Source organism: Phycodurus eques, chromosome 22 (genome assembly GCF_024500275.1).
Source record: "Phycodurus eques isolate BA_2022a chromosome 22, UOR_Pequ_1.1, whole genome shotgun sequence".
Taxonomy (NCBI): domain Eukaryota; kingdom Metazoa; phylum Chordata; class Actinopteri; order Syngnathiformes; family Syngnathidae; genus Phycodurus; species Phycodurus eques.
In genome coordinates, this window is record NC_084546.1 from 10,205,232 (window position 1) to 10,220,206 (window position 14,975).

The following is a 14,975-nucleotide window of genomic DNA, read 5'->3' on the forward strand; positions in this document are numbered from 1 at the left end:
TTTTTATTGTGCGCAGTGGCTCAAAAGCATACATGTAATGATGATGATGATTATACTGTACCTGCATCGCATGACGAGATTTCCTTTTTTTTTTTTTTATTTACGATAATACTCAATTGCCGTTATCCTGCAACTATAAAATGCTGTTGTGCGGGTCCATGTTTATGTTCTGCAGAGCTACGCAAGTTCCAAACAGTTTTCATTCAAGAAGCAATTGAGTTTGTAAATTGAGGTTCCACCGTAACACTGTAATTGGGCATAAGGTTGATCCAGCGAGACATGGAAGGTTCTACAACATTCAAACATTATATGGGCACAATCATCTCACCTTCTGTCCTCTTCTGTCCCTTTGGCCTTTTGGGTCCGAGCCATACGCTCCACCTGCTGAATGGAATTGGGTCTGGACAACCCTCTCTCTTGTTCCTGAACTGGAGTAGCCGGAACCCTGGCCTGGCTCTCGTTTTCTGCTGCTGAGCTGCAGTCGCTTTTGTGGTCAACTGACCCCGATCCATTTACTTGCGCAGGCTTTGGCAAGGTGAGGGCGGCCTGGCACTGGCGGGAAGCAGACACCGCTGCTGCAATAGCTGCTGCCTGGGCCGGCTGCAGCTTGATGTTGCTTATTTTAGTGTGAGACGATGCTGCACTGGGATCTTGCTGGAAGCGGTGTTTATCCCCATGACAAAGCGCAGCGTATTTTTCCAACTCTCTGAGGGTAGCGTATTTATCCCCTTCTCTGAGTGTGCTGTACTTCCTAACTTCCTTCAAAGTGTTATACTTGTCCACAATTTGTAATGTTCCATATTTACTCTGTGTCTCCTTTAATGAAAGCTGCCTCCTCACTTCCCTCTGAGGGACATATTTCTGAGCATCGTTCACAAGGTTGGGCGTAACTCCCATTTTTTGCAGCAGAAATTTCTCGTCATCTTTTGACCTAAAATATTTATCACCAACTTTGGTTGGTATACAGTTTTCTTCTGTTGGCGTCGCTCTGTATTTGTCATCCACTTTCTGAACTGAGCACTTTTCCAAGTCCCTGTGAATGGAGTACTTTTCACCATCCTTTCGCAGCATGTACTTTTCATCTCCCTTATGCAGCAGATACTTCTCACCATCCTTTTGGAGCATGTAGCTCACACAGTCTTGCTTTAAGCAATACCTCCCCCCATCTTTCTGTAAGGTATAGTACTGTCGTTCCTTCTCGCTGTGGAGCTTATCTGCATCTTTCGGTTGTTTCGCATCAGTCCGTGATAAGGAATGTTGACGTACAGGGTCACGATTTCGTTCATTGTTCTGGATCTCAGGTCGGCTGAAGAGTTTGTTGTTTAATACATTGTTCAACTCCTGAGGTGCTGGCTGATCTACTTTCAACTTGTCCGACCTGTGACAGAAGCAAGAGAGGATGGGATAGAAATGTACAAAGCTTCTAGCGGCCTGAAAGAAAATGTTCCGAACATGCTTACCGTAATTTCTCGTGTATAATGCGCACTCCTAAACTTGACCTCAAAAATCTGGAAAACCCTTCAACCTATGTATAATGCATTTTTACAATGCATGATTTTGCTTCTACCCATATGATCAAAACATGAAGTATTATCTGTATTGTGTTAGTTTTTTCAAATAATTATTCTGAATTAAGGACTTTATTTGAACACATAATACTTTTTTTATTTACTTGCTCTTATTTTGAAATTCACAGCCCTACTTTTATTTAGTAAACAAGAAAACACACAGTTGTGCTCATAAGTTTGATTACCCAGGCAGAACTTGTAAGATGTGTACAATTATTTTAAGAAAACATTAAGGACCAGGCAAAACAAATTTTATTTTAATGGGATTCAAATTAAACTGTCAAGAATATCAGAAAAGCATTATCATTAAAAAAAAACAAAAAAAAAAAACATAACCATTAAGAAATTAATGTTGGTTGTTGTTCAATCATCGGTCGTATTTAACAAAATAAATAAATAAATATTTCACAAATTCTGCCTGGGTATGTACACTTATGAGCACAATTGTACATATATGCAGTCACATGTACCCCTGTCATATTGGAATGAAAGTGTAGTGTACACCTATTTCATAACCTCTTAGTGGCATACTAGAATGAAAGTGTACAACTTTTACATAATCTCCAGGGGGCGGTGGCATAGTGGAATGAAAGTGTATATCTTTTTCATAACCTATAGATGGCGGTGGCATAGTGGAATGAAAGTGTACAGCTTTGTCATAACCTATAGATGGCAGCATACATTTATAAAATTTGAGTCTTTTTCATTTTCTCCTATACCTATGTATAATAAGCACTAATGACTTGACAATATTTGGGGGTAAAAAATGCGCATTATACACGAGAAATTACGGTATATCCATTCGTTTGGGTTTTTATTTCTAAGCATTTCTGACGAAGAAAGAGAATATGCAAAGTGGAATCTCCGAGGCAGATCAATCAGTTTCTGAGTGCTGATCGACCTCCTGATTGGTTTGGAGTTCGGAAATTGAATATAAAATATACAAAACATTAATATTAATATTGAGGATAAGCAGAACGGAAAATGAATGAATAATAGCAAAAAATGGAATGGAAAAAAATGAACATTTTAGTAAGACTTTCCAAGGTTGTTTTAACATCAACTGCCGTACAAGTATGACAATTGCTAACTTTAATAACAGTTAAGGTGTGATAACATGAATGCATATTTTTTTTTAACATTGTTACTTGTCACAAATATAAAAGAATATGTTAACCACCGCATAAAAACTAAAAGCATAAAAACTATGAAAGTCTTCTTTAACTTTGGTGTGGCAAACGTGTATTATGAAGATGGAAAAATAGTATTGCAAATATGTACCTGTTTTGAATGGATTTTGGCGAATATAAATGCACATTATATGTTGAATAAAATGATCAACACAACCTTTGTTTTTGCTGCAATCTTTCTTTAACTTAACTCATGAAGTCTTTTACCAGATATCACACCAGATACTGTATTTTTTTTTACCCTCGCTGAAAACAGGATGATTGTATTTGAGAGTGTTGCATTTATATTTTTGTTCAGTGTATATACAGCTAATATTATATTCGTAGTAATATAGTTTTTCACTCAAGTGACGACTATGGTGTAAACTTAAGGGACATTTACTGGTAGATATGGGTCATTTTCAACTAATGTGATCAATAGTAGTAAAGACGTGGCCCACTGAATTATACTACATTGCCAAAAGTATTTGTCACCTGCCTTGACTCACATACGATTTTAAGAGATATCCCATTCTAAATCCATATGGTTTAGTTTGATGCTGGTCTACACATTGCAGCTGTAACAGCGTCGGCTCTTGTGAGAAGGCTTTCAACAAGGTATATGAGTGAGTTTACGGGAATTTTTGCCCATTATTCCAGGAGCATACTGTATTTTTGAGGTGACACACTGATGTTGGACGATAAGGCCTGACTCATTGTCAAAATCAACCCCAAGGTGTTCTATCGGGTTGAGGGCAGGACTCTGTGCAGGCCAGTCAAATTCATCCAAAACAAATTCTCTCATCAATGTCTTTATGGACCTTGCTTTGTGCAGTGGTACACAGACATGTTGGAACAGGAAGGGGTAATCCCCAAACTGTTTGACTGTTCAAAATCTCTTGGTATGCTGAAGAATGTAGAGTTCCTTTCCCTGGAGCTCAGGGGCTAATATTCTGGATATTTCCAACTTTGTGCAAACAGTTTGGATATGGCCCCTTCCTGTTTCAGCATGACTGTGCATCTGTGCACAAATGAAGGTTAAAAAAGACACGGATCAGAGCGTTTGATGTGGATGAACTTGACTGGCCTACAAAATCCTGACCTCAACCCTAACCCTAACTTCTGGATGAATTAGAGCAGAGACTAAGAGCCAGGCCTTCTCGTTCAACATCTTTGTGTAACTTCACAAATGTACTTCTGGAAAAATGGTCATACATTTCCATAAACACAATTCTAAACCTTCAATTCTAAATCTTCCCAGAAGAGTCTAAGATGTTATAACTGAAGAGGGTGGACTGATGTCATATTAAACCCTATGGATTAAGAATGGAATGTCACTTAAATTCAGATCTATGCTTGACAATACAGTGTACCAATTGAAAATCATTTAATTTTACTGACATGAGCCTTTGTCTTATTGGCAGTTGCTATCCATCAAAAGATCATAATGGTTTCTAAGAAAAACAAATATACTTCAGTAATTTTTTTCCCAATTTTTAATGACAAAATGTCTTTGCTGTTTGTGTCCAGTGTTGGATTTTTTTTCGCCCCCAACTGCTTATTTTGCCTTTTCCATGAAAACTAACACAAATGCATCTTAGTGCCTTCAGAGTTCCGTTTTTTGGCTCTTTTACAAACGGTCTTTCTTTGTCACTCAAGCCGTCTTAACCGTTAATGTCACTGGAGAGAGCCTCATTATGTTTTTGCAACACGCCAGAGGGATCTGTGAGCTGAAACGCCAGGATGAGGAGGTCATTTTGCATTCACACAGCAGCCGAAACACTTAAAAATATGTTATTTCTAACATGAAAAACTAACGTGTCTATCTGTGGGCATTTCCCTGCTGTCAGCGCTGAGTTTTTGGCTGGTCCACCATGGACAAGGGCAGCATCTGTCATGACTTTCATCCAGGACTCCATTTCTTTGGCTGTATCAGTGCAGAAATAGTATGTCCTCATATTGGGGTGAGTAGCCTACCAGAAAGGGAGATTGAAAGACAGCGAGAGAGAGAGAGAGAGAGAGAGAGAGAGAGAGCGAGAGAGCGAGAGAGGCAGCAAAAAAAAAAAAAAAAAGCAGAGATAAAATTCAGTCACTACATAAAGTAACAGTACGATGCCTTGACACTGTTCCTGTTGGCGGCTTAGATTTGTCTGACAGCGTGTTGAGCCTCCTTATAATCCAATTTACAACAAGAAAAAAGCAAAACACCACTCCAAACATCTGACTGTCATGAAGATGACTTAAGTCCCCATGGCAATCTGCTTGTATCAGCCACTATGAGACGATTGTGGCACTGACCAACGAATGACACGATCTATAAAAATGCAGGCCTCCATTATCATCATAAACTGCGTTGCCTTTTGACTAGACCTTTTTTTTTTTCACCTTAAAAGCATATTTTCTGCTGATGTGGTCATCCACTGACAACATGGAGATGTGAAAGCTCGGGAGCAGGATACTACCCAGGATGCTGTCTTCTTTTTCATCTACAACATTATCAGAAGAATAACATGAAAAGATGGAAGTAAAATCATCATTGCTCTGTTTGATAGTGTTTTCAATTTAAGATTAAATTTGACATACTTTCTAAAACTCAACGTGAAATGAACATAAGCCATGAACATTTTTCGTATGAATATTTCATTGTAGTTTTTGAGATGAATATCTATTATAACATGCACGGCAGATCCATTATTTTCTTCCACTTTAACAATTGTGTCGTCAAAGATTCCCGACTATTTTTTTTTTTAAAGTCTAAAAAGTGCAGGTTAAAAACATAATGAAATGTGTTACATTTTGACATACACGTTTCCCAGCATCTGCGAATTCCATATTCATTTTCTTCAAAAGTCAGTCAATCTGTCAAAATTCTCCTACTTTATAGAAATACTATGATACATGCAAGGACAATCTTGAGTCTATTGTTTCCTTACCGCGGTAGTAGAAAAGGCACATGTCCGACAGAACAAACCACCTCTTCTTCCATAGCTTCATGCCTGTACTGTCCTTAGGGGTTCAAAATGAACAGAAAAAAATCAATCATTTACTCTTCCTCATTTCATTCATACCCCAACATTTTTTAAAATACCTCCACTACCTTGTGTCACTTCCTTTTTCTACACTGATCATGGTATAGTGTATTACCCTTGCATTGGAAGCCAGCAGATTTCTTATTTTACCCTGCTTTTTAATGCTGTTTGCAATGTGACTACTTCCTCCACAGATTCCATATCAAGAGTAGGTCACGATTTATGAGGAGGCACGTTATTTTTCATCTGTGCGAGAGCAATTTGTTGGCAGGTTTACTGGCGGGCATTCCCGCCATGTTTTTGGATGTGGAAATTGCGCGGTAGAAAATGTGATTGACGTTTTTGGCAGTCGGTCTAACTGGGTTTTTCTGTTGATAGCCAAGTCAAAGGTGTGTTGATAAGGTCATCTGAGGAACCACACAAAGCTCAGAAAAGCTCTTTTGAAAAATGTGAATTAAACCACAAAAAAACTGACTGAGAGGAGATTGGGGGGACCAATATTAAAATTGACAACATCTCTCTCTCTCTTAGCTGCTTAGTACAATATGGTTAAGTAGGGTGATGATGACCACACAACTCCAAATGAAACGTATCCCAAATCTTTTTTTGTCAGTACAATAGTTGACATGAACATTAAAGAAGAAGAATGGAGTGTATAATGCAATGCTATCTGTACTCAGAAGTAAATGTGAAGATACTCAACTACTAGGCATACTGTGCATTGTAATCTTCCCTCTGCATGTACATGTGTAAAATGCTGAGTGGCGAGTAAATCTGGGGAAACCAGTACACTGTGAAAACAGCCCGTCTAAATATAAGAAATGCTGTGTATACTTGTTTTGAGAGGATTCGTACTAGAAACAAGTGAAATCATCTGCCAGTGTCGGAAGAGAATAAAATTTCTTGAAATAAGAAAATAATGCTGGCTCTCCAGATGAGAAAAATACCTTAAAGTAAGTGGCAAAATACTCACTCCAAGCACTATATTAAATAAAACAAACAAGGGATTGTTTCTTAATTCTTAATTTCGTATTTAGACTATATTTATTATTTCCCACATACCAACATGCGACATCGTAATCAGTTTTTTCCCCCCCCTTTTCTAGTTATGACAGTTACGGATGTTAAAAAGCATGGTGCACGCCTATGTAGTTGACAGTACAGTTGAATCTGAAACAGATGAATAACATTTTCATTATTGGTTATGGAATACATTGGCACAAATTCCGTAGACTTGCAGAGCTTTACAACCACGCTTGTTGTTACTCTGCTTGTAATAAACACAATAACCACCACACGACCATTAATGCAATGTTAAAGTGCCTTTCTGTCTTACCTGTTTATAAAGCCAGTTGCTTTTGACCACTGGGGTATTGATGTTCCTTTTGATGGAGTTAGACCTCTTACCGAAGTTGTGAACTTTTTTGGAAGACCTTGAGGGCTGTTGGAAGACGAAAATCAGTGCAGAACTAGTTCAGATACTGTAAACACAGGAAAAAGGACCTTCTCAAAACAGTTACAAATATTAAAAACAAGACATTTTGTCACTAAAATAAGTGAAAAAAACATGCCAATAAAATTGAACTAGTATAAATTGAATTGATTACATTTTTAAAATAAGAGCTTGTATCTTAAAACAAGTGTTTTTGTCTAGTTGAAAAAAAAAAAAAAAAAAAAAGTCAAAACTGTCTTAAAATAAGTACAGAAACATGTTTTCACTAGAAATTAGATGAATTTACTTGGTACATTTTTTGCGTTTTTGCAGTGTACTAAACTAAACAGCTTAGTTGTAAAACGTGTATATCAATGTCTAATTTACATACGTGTCATACCAACAGGACAATTAGGCTCATCAAAACTATTATGCAAAAGTATAAGGGCACATGTTGACGCTATGCATCGAGTATGGAAAATTGGGACATAGAACTAAATCTCAGAACAGCAATGCAACTTAGCAAGTTTGTTTTGGTTGTTTTTTGTTTTTTTCCCCCAATCAAGTGATCACATTGGATTTCTTTCTTAAAATGTTTGCTTCTAAAAAGTCACTGAACAATGATATTGATTCAACGCTACATAATTACACAAGGTCTCAGATTTGCAACTCCTGGGCCTCATTCATCCAAAACTTGAATCCTACGTAGCCACTTCTGAAATAAGGTTGTAGCATTCATCAATGTCTTATTTATTTATTATGACCTAAGAACAAATCCTTCGGACACTCTGGGCCGTTTATGACAAATTGGACGATGTCCTTATGCCAACTATAGATTAGGGTACACCAAACTGTGTTTCTTGTTATCATGTTAATTTAGCTGAGGTTTGTTCTACACCACAGCAATTGGATTCTGAACTTAAAAGCAATGCATTTAAATTCATATCTTACACTCATTTTATTTATTTTTTTATTCTTTTGCCCGTTGCTGTGTTTCCCCTCCCCCCCCCCAGGCACTGCACAAGACTGGGTCCATTGAAGTTTATAAATAATGACTTCTCGTGAATACAGAAATACTGTAGTTGAGTTATTATACCCTTTTCCCCCCCAAGTGTAAGCAAGAACAAGTGCTGCATGACCATATTTACAGAATAGAAAGATGTCATTTGCAAATGCATTTTATATAACAAACAGGATTTTTTGTTTTTAGTATTCCTGCTAACCCACATATTTTTTAGTGTTTTTTGTTTTGGGTAATAAATACCTTTTTGATATTCCCTTAAACTCCTGCCTCCCTTGGGTCAGCTTTATGCCTGCACACCAGCACGACTAACTCCTCAAACGTAACATAATTAAAATAATACATAAATGTGTGTTGCATTGTTTTGTTATTTTAGCTATGCCACATTATGGTCCATCTTAAATTAAAAGCAGTGCATTTAAATTCCAAATTCATACTCCGTTTTACTCTTCTTCTTTTTTTTTCTTTTTTAAATACTATCTCCATTTTGTTTCCTGTCAGTGCACAAAACTGGGTCCATTCAACTTTATAAATTATTTCTCATGAATACAGAAAACTGTCCATGAGATGTTCTGCTTTTTTTTTTTTTTTTTTTTTTTTACTCTTTCAACCAGTGTAAGCAAGAAATTATACTTATTCATGACAGCCTGAAGACTCTGATTTTAAATTCAGGGCCATATTTACAGAGTTTTACTGATGCTGTTTGCACATCTACTTTATATAACAAACAGTATGAAGTCCTTAGAGTAATACTTTCTACTAAAGGATCTGTGAAGCTTGTTGTCACAAATTTATGTCAAAAATAGCTGGATGCATTTAAGTAAAAGTAAGCAAGTGGCCTAAAGTTGTTGTCCTTTCTGTCACTATCCTGACCTTTGAGTTTACCAAAACTACTTTCCTAAACTTTTGTTATCCCATGTTTGCATGTTTAAATACCCTACGTACTGACCCGTGTGAATGAAGACGAGAGAGTCACAGTGGTGGCAGGGCTCCCGGTGAAGTTGCTGTTGTCCGAGCCACCTGTGTAGTTGGACGCTTCGCTCATGGTGCTCATGGGACGTTCCTTCTTATTGCCGCTATTTTCCTGCTCCGTCTTCGGAGCTGCCCTGCCACAAGGTAAGAGGCGCAGGCAGATTAAATATTTGACCCATATACTGTATAAAAATGATCAAATTTACTTTTTCACAGGATGACGAATTGCATAGGCTATTAGCATTAAACAATTCAAGGTGTGACCATATTGAAACAAGACTGCAGCAGCTATGCTTATGACTTCATGCTAACTGCTAGTGTTGTGCAACACCAATATACGGCGGATGGTGAGTTAAATTTCACTTTGAGGGATGATAATTAGTATAATTACATTAAATTAAAATGAAAACTTACATGAAATTGAAAATGCTTCATAAAGATGGTTGTTTGCGGGTACATAAGTGTGTGGGCTTGTGGGCTTGAAGCTGATGAAATCTACCACACGCAGATTGCTTTACTCTTGCTCCCGAAATAAAATGGTTTATTGTATTTCTTCAAATAGTGGCCTCCACTTTCATCCACACCGTGCCTCAATTAATCGCAAGTTGTGTTGCCCACTTAAACAAATAAAATCCATCCATCCATCCAATTTTCCATACCGCTTATCCTCACCTTCAAGAGACCTTCCTTTCCCCGCAGGAATGCTGTAATTAGCTTTAGCATAGCCAAGTTTCCATCAAAGCCAACATTGGAGTTCACTAGACTACAGTAAGGTTGCAGCAATTAATCGATAACTAATCGATTATCAAATTAAGCGAGTATTTTGATAATTGATTAATCATTGAAAGACCTTGTTTCACTTAAAAATGGCCAAATCCTCAGAATTTCTGCCTCTGAACAGTTAATATTCTCAGATTTCTGTAGTCCTCAATGAAAGCAGACTCATTTTCTAGTACAAATAAAGAACGGCTCTCTAATTAGCGGCTACGGACGGCTTTCGTGAATAACGATATGTAGCTCTGCAATATGTACTTGTCACCGTTTTAACGGAAAGCCCTGGCTTTGCTTAAAATGAGGAGGAGAATAGCAGAAGCTAAAAGGAGGGTCCATGAAGACGGCTTTGACGTGTACTTCAGGCTGAGGTGGGAGGAGTTACTCATCCCAAAAATAAAAATCCCATTTTTGAGTTGTATCCTGAGTAATTTCTTTTGGGCTCGCTGACAGCGTAATGGTTCACCCGCCTGACTTCCATGCAGGCAGGGTGGGTTCACACACAACTCAGTGACAGTGTGGATGTGAGTGTGAATGGTTGTCTGTCTCTATTTGTGCCCCGTGATTGATGCGACATGTCTCGGTTAACTTTCGCCCTAAGTTAGTTCATATACCCTGCAGCTCCTCGTCGACCCTGAACAGGATAAGTGGTATAGAAAATGGATGGATAGATATTTTTTGTTGCACTGTCTTTGTTGTACTCCGAGTTGTCAACACCTACGCTGTCAACAATTTGCCTTTGCATCGCTTGTTTGATTTGGCAAATGATTTCTTTGCAGGCAATATGTTGTACGTAACTAATTTGGTTGTGCACCAGACTACGCTTAATTTAAAGGTCAGCATAGCCCTGAGCACACAGATGGGTACAAGACCATGTGCAAACAAGGATGCTAGGTGAGAAACTGACACCAAGTGTACTGAGTTTGTATTTCCATGTTTAAATGTAACATTGTATGCTGACATGCTGCTCTTTTTCTCATGTTTGGGCTTATAATGTACTGCATGTGTCTGATGAAGCGTATATACCAGCCGCTATATTGTCAATATCATGATAGGAAATCTTTGTATTGTGTCAAAAAAAAAAAAAAAAAATCACACAGGTATGTATTTTGGATAGTAAGATCTGTTAGTAATAGTAGGGGTGAATGAGAATTAAACACTGCCCTTGAAGAAAAAAAGGTGATAAGACGTACGCATAACTGTTTGTACTCGTGTTCATGAAAGGAAAACATGAGAGTCACAGAAATAACTTAAATAAACCGACAATCTACAGTATTATGTAATGTGGATACAGTCTTAACGATAATTTACTCATGAAAATCAGGGATTATTTTAAATTGTTGACCAACAGAATTATCTTTCTAAAAACTAATGAAAGTGGTCTGGACAAAACCTGTTTCGTTGCAAAACCTTTTGAGGCTATTTTGGCCCACTCCTTGTGAGCAAACTTTTTTTTGTAGAAACTTTGTACAAACGACGTTTGTAGGGTGCCTTCTTCAGACTCCATGTTTAAACTCCCTCCACAGTATGTTCAATAGGATTGAGACTTCCGCTTTTACAAGGTCATTTTAGAATTTTGTCGTCTGATATTTTGCTTTTCGACATTGTTAGGTCTTGTTGACGTGTTTTGGAGAATTTATGACCCGGAGCCGAGACCAACCTTTCTGAATTTGCATTGATCGTCTTGAGATTACAATGAATCCTGCACAGATTCAAGACACCCTATGATGGCTCCATTTCACAGTAGGGACAGTGTTCTTTTCTTTGTATGCATCAAGTTTATGTCGTGTTTAAAGCGCCAGTTATAACTTAGCTGTCTAAAGGACATTCTTCCAGGAGCTTTGTGAGACGTCAACTCTGCATTTTGACAAATCCTAGTCTCATCAGTTTGAAGTTATTTCAGTGACCATTGTTTTTTTTTTTTTTTTTTTTTCTAAAACAGAAAGGGTCCCAACATTTTTGCCTATGTGTGTACAGAGTGGATGAAAAGTAAATCACTAATTTAAAATGCTTCTAAAATATGAATGAATTAAGATTGCATTTTAAAAGACTTTGGAAGACCGTGAAGGACAACTACGGGTTGGTTAATTTACAGTACGGCCTCCGTCCCACAAGACTAGAGTTCCTGCTGAAATCAGTGGAGAGGATTCATGGGCTACTCCAAAGGCTGGTGGAGAGAGCTGGAGCTACGAAAATATGAAAATTATTTTTCAAGTGAAAGTATTTTTAAAATAATATAAATGAATAACTATAAGTTAGTTTTAACCACCCTGTCTATAATCATTTATCATTCAGTGGCCAAATCTTTTTGTGATTATCAGGGTTTATTACCTGGTGTCAGCCTTTAGGGGCTTGTCTGGATGGACAAGCTTTCCATATTTGACACTAAAAGAAAATGAGGAAGACAAGATGACAAAATAATAAGAATGCAAAACCATGACTACAAATTAAAAAATAATGACAATGAATAATGACATAAAACAATATCAAAACAGTCAATGAAGATGTGTGTCACAGATAACATGTCTCTATCTGCATCTATCCACAGGACAAGAAGGTCTGCGTTCTGAGTGCCGCTGTAATTTAGTCTGCCAATAAGACTAGATTACAAGTTCCTAGTTTTCAAAGACATAAGTCTTAAGAGACTTACTTTTGTCATGTTGGTTAACTTTTAATATGGATATCATTTTACCCTACTGGTCAGCAGAGTCACACTAATTAATGAAATAAAAAAGTAAAAAAAATGAAAATGGAATAAGTAATAAATATATAACAAATTGTCTATATGTGTTTGTGTGTGTTTAGATGAATATGATAAATAGTACACTGTTAGTGATGAGTAAAATTGATGCGTTTATATTGCCATTTCATGATGCCACTTCCTGTTTAGCGCCGCTAAGCCGTTGTGCTCAGACATTTATCGTTTTGTTAAATTAGGACACGCGGGGTGTGGTCATGTAAAGCACAAAAGATATTGCCGAGGTAGGGTGTCGGATTTCAGCGCCCGCAAGCCAATAACGTTAAAGTGACTGATCATGAGTTACCGTTAAACCCTCCCACTCCTTTGCCGTGTCTGCTGACGTCATTTTCGGTCCAGCTGGCCAGTCTGCCGACGTTGGAAATGGCAGTATTCAAAGAGTGGAATAAGTATTTAATGATTTCAAAGCAATTTTAAGATGAGACATTTTATTCAATTCTTACCCGTCCTTTGAAAGCAGTTGCTTTTTGGCTGGCTTAAAAATGGCGTTTGGCCGCCGGTTGGCAACTGTGGCTATATGGCTAAGTGGGAGGGCCACTGGCATTTTAACGCTGGCTGTCTGGCTTGTGAGCATTTTGTACGAGTGAGTTTGAATCTTGCTGGAAAAACATTGTGTTTTTTGTTTGCCTTAAAAAAATTTAAATAAATGCCTTTCATAATTCAAATGGCATGTAGTTATTTAGTGAAAAGTGATTTCAGCTGTATTTATATAGCACTTTAACAACAATCGCAGCTTTGTGGTTGACCTCATACCTGGCTCATTGCTCTTTAATTGAAGACAAAGAACAATTTTCAGCTAAGGAAATCTTGCTTGATTGTCTAAGTGGCCAAAATTAATAGACTCAATACTTCTGCACAGATATCCATGAAACTATTAGTGATCATCAACTATCGTGACACTGAAGCACTCGCTAACACTGGACCAAAGTGTTTTCCCCTTGGAATGTGAGCTCTTCAAGTGCATATTTTTCCTTACCACCATCTACGCAAACAAAGTTAATCCTTTGATTCTGGCTGAAATTAGGTTGACTAAGGTGTTTTCTCTCATCTTTATTGAAGATAAAAGAAACAGCAGACATTAGCTCAAAGCAGTAGAGCTGTCAATTCCTTGGGGGGTTCGCGCCCAGCGCCCTTGTAGTGTGCCTGAGCACTTTGCCGATGCTGAATGGAGTGAATTTCTGGGCCTCCGGTGTATTGTGCTCTTTCTGGATGATGAGATTTTGTTTGTTTTTAGTTTGTCTTTAAAAAAAAAAAAAAAAAAATTCTCTTTTTGCTTTTATGTTTGTTTTTGAGCTTCACAGGGGGCATTGCTCGGTCACCACACTCAAACACACACTAATAAAACTTGTATGCTGCAAGGTAAAACATGCATTTTTTATTATGGATATTTGGATTGTTTTTTTTTTTTTTTTACCAGTCTTGGCATAAACCACATAAAGACATGACGTATAAAAAAGGGTGCACTGATGGCTTTGCATAAAATTGTTCAAATTTTTTATTTAAATTGTATGTCATTTGGGGCATCTGTAATGCAAGGTACCTGACTGTATTATAAAAAAATACACACTAAAATTCTGAACGCCCAAGGCATGTTAGATTGCCATTGCAAAAAAATAGAGGCGGAAATCTGATTCGATTTAAAAACCAAAAAATTCAAAAAAATCTCCTTTCCACATATAGTACTGGAAGCAGTCCAGCCAAGAGAAATGCTACAAAATGAAGAGAATAGACTGCTGGAAATACATTAATACAAATTGTGTGCAATTTGTTGTTCAGTTAATTTAAATTTGCAAGACCCTGCGCAAAACCTAACTAGAATGGAACCATCATTGCTGCCATTAGCCTATTTTATGTAGCGATCCTGAAAACAGACTTACTGTTCATTCACGACGAAGATGCAGTTGTCCTGGGAGGGAGCTCCTGATACAGGGTGCTTACACGTCACCTTTCGCTCATTGTGACTGGAGAAGGAAAATTAAAGAATGTCAAAAAAAAAAAGGTCAATCTTTGCAACAACACGTGAAAGCTACAACACCATGACAATATGGCAAACAGTAATAGAAAGCTGTGCTTTTAAAATACAGCATTTGCAGCGGTAAATCCATTCCTGAAGTAACAATTGAAAATGGTGTAAAATGAATGTCCAACACTGTGGCCAGACTCTCTCTCACACACACACACACACATGCATAAATTAAGAGACTACAAAATAATTGGACATCACTTTGATATGAACACCTGAATTAATGACTCCA

At 37.5% G+C, this 14,975-nt stretch overlaps 1 protein-coding gene across 13 annotated transcripts in view; it reads right to left on the reverse strand.

Moving 5' to 3' along the window:
* The window catches only part of LOC133397294 (pleckstrin homology domain-containing family A member 5-like), a 94,790-nt gene that overhangs the window by 23,256 nt on the left and 56,559 nt on the right, over positions 1-14,975 (reverse strand). For 10 of the 13 annotated variants that reach the window (XM_061668011.1, XM_061668008.1, XM_061668004.1 and 7 more), the window contains 8 exons: positions 14,598-14,681; positions 12,294-12,347; positions 9,169-9,325; positions 7,103-7,207; positions 5,671-5,743; positions 5,123-5,223; positions 4,556-4,710; positions 329-1,378 (listed from right to left, as the gene is read on the reverse strand). In XM_061668011.1, coding sequence (XP_061523995.1) covers positions 329-1,378; positions 4,556-4,710; positions 5,123-5,223; positions 5,671-5,743; positions 7,103-7,207; positions 9,169-9,325; positions 12,294-12,347; positions 14,598-14,681 — 1,779 coding nt within the window. The remainder of the gene's footprint in view (positions 1-328; positions 1,379-4,555; positions 4,711-5,122; positions 5,224-5,670; positions 5,744-7,102; positions 7,208-9,168; positions 9,326-12,293; positions 12,348-14,597; positions 14,682-14,975) is intronic. The other 3 variants (XM_061668003.1, XM_061668013.1, XM_061668009.1) reach the window with 2 other exon arrangements.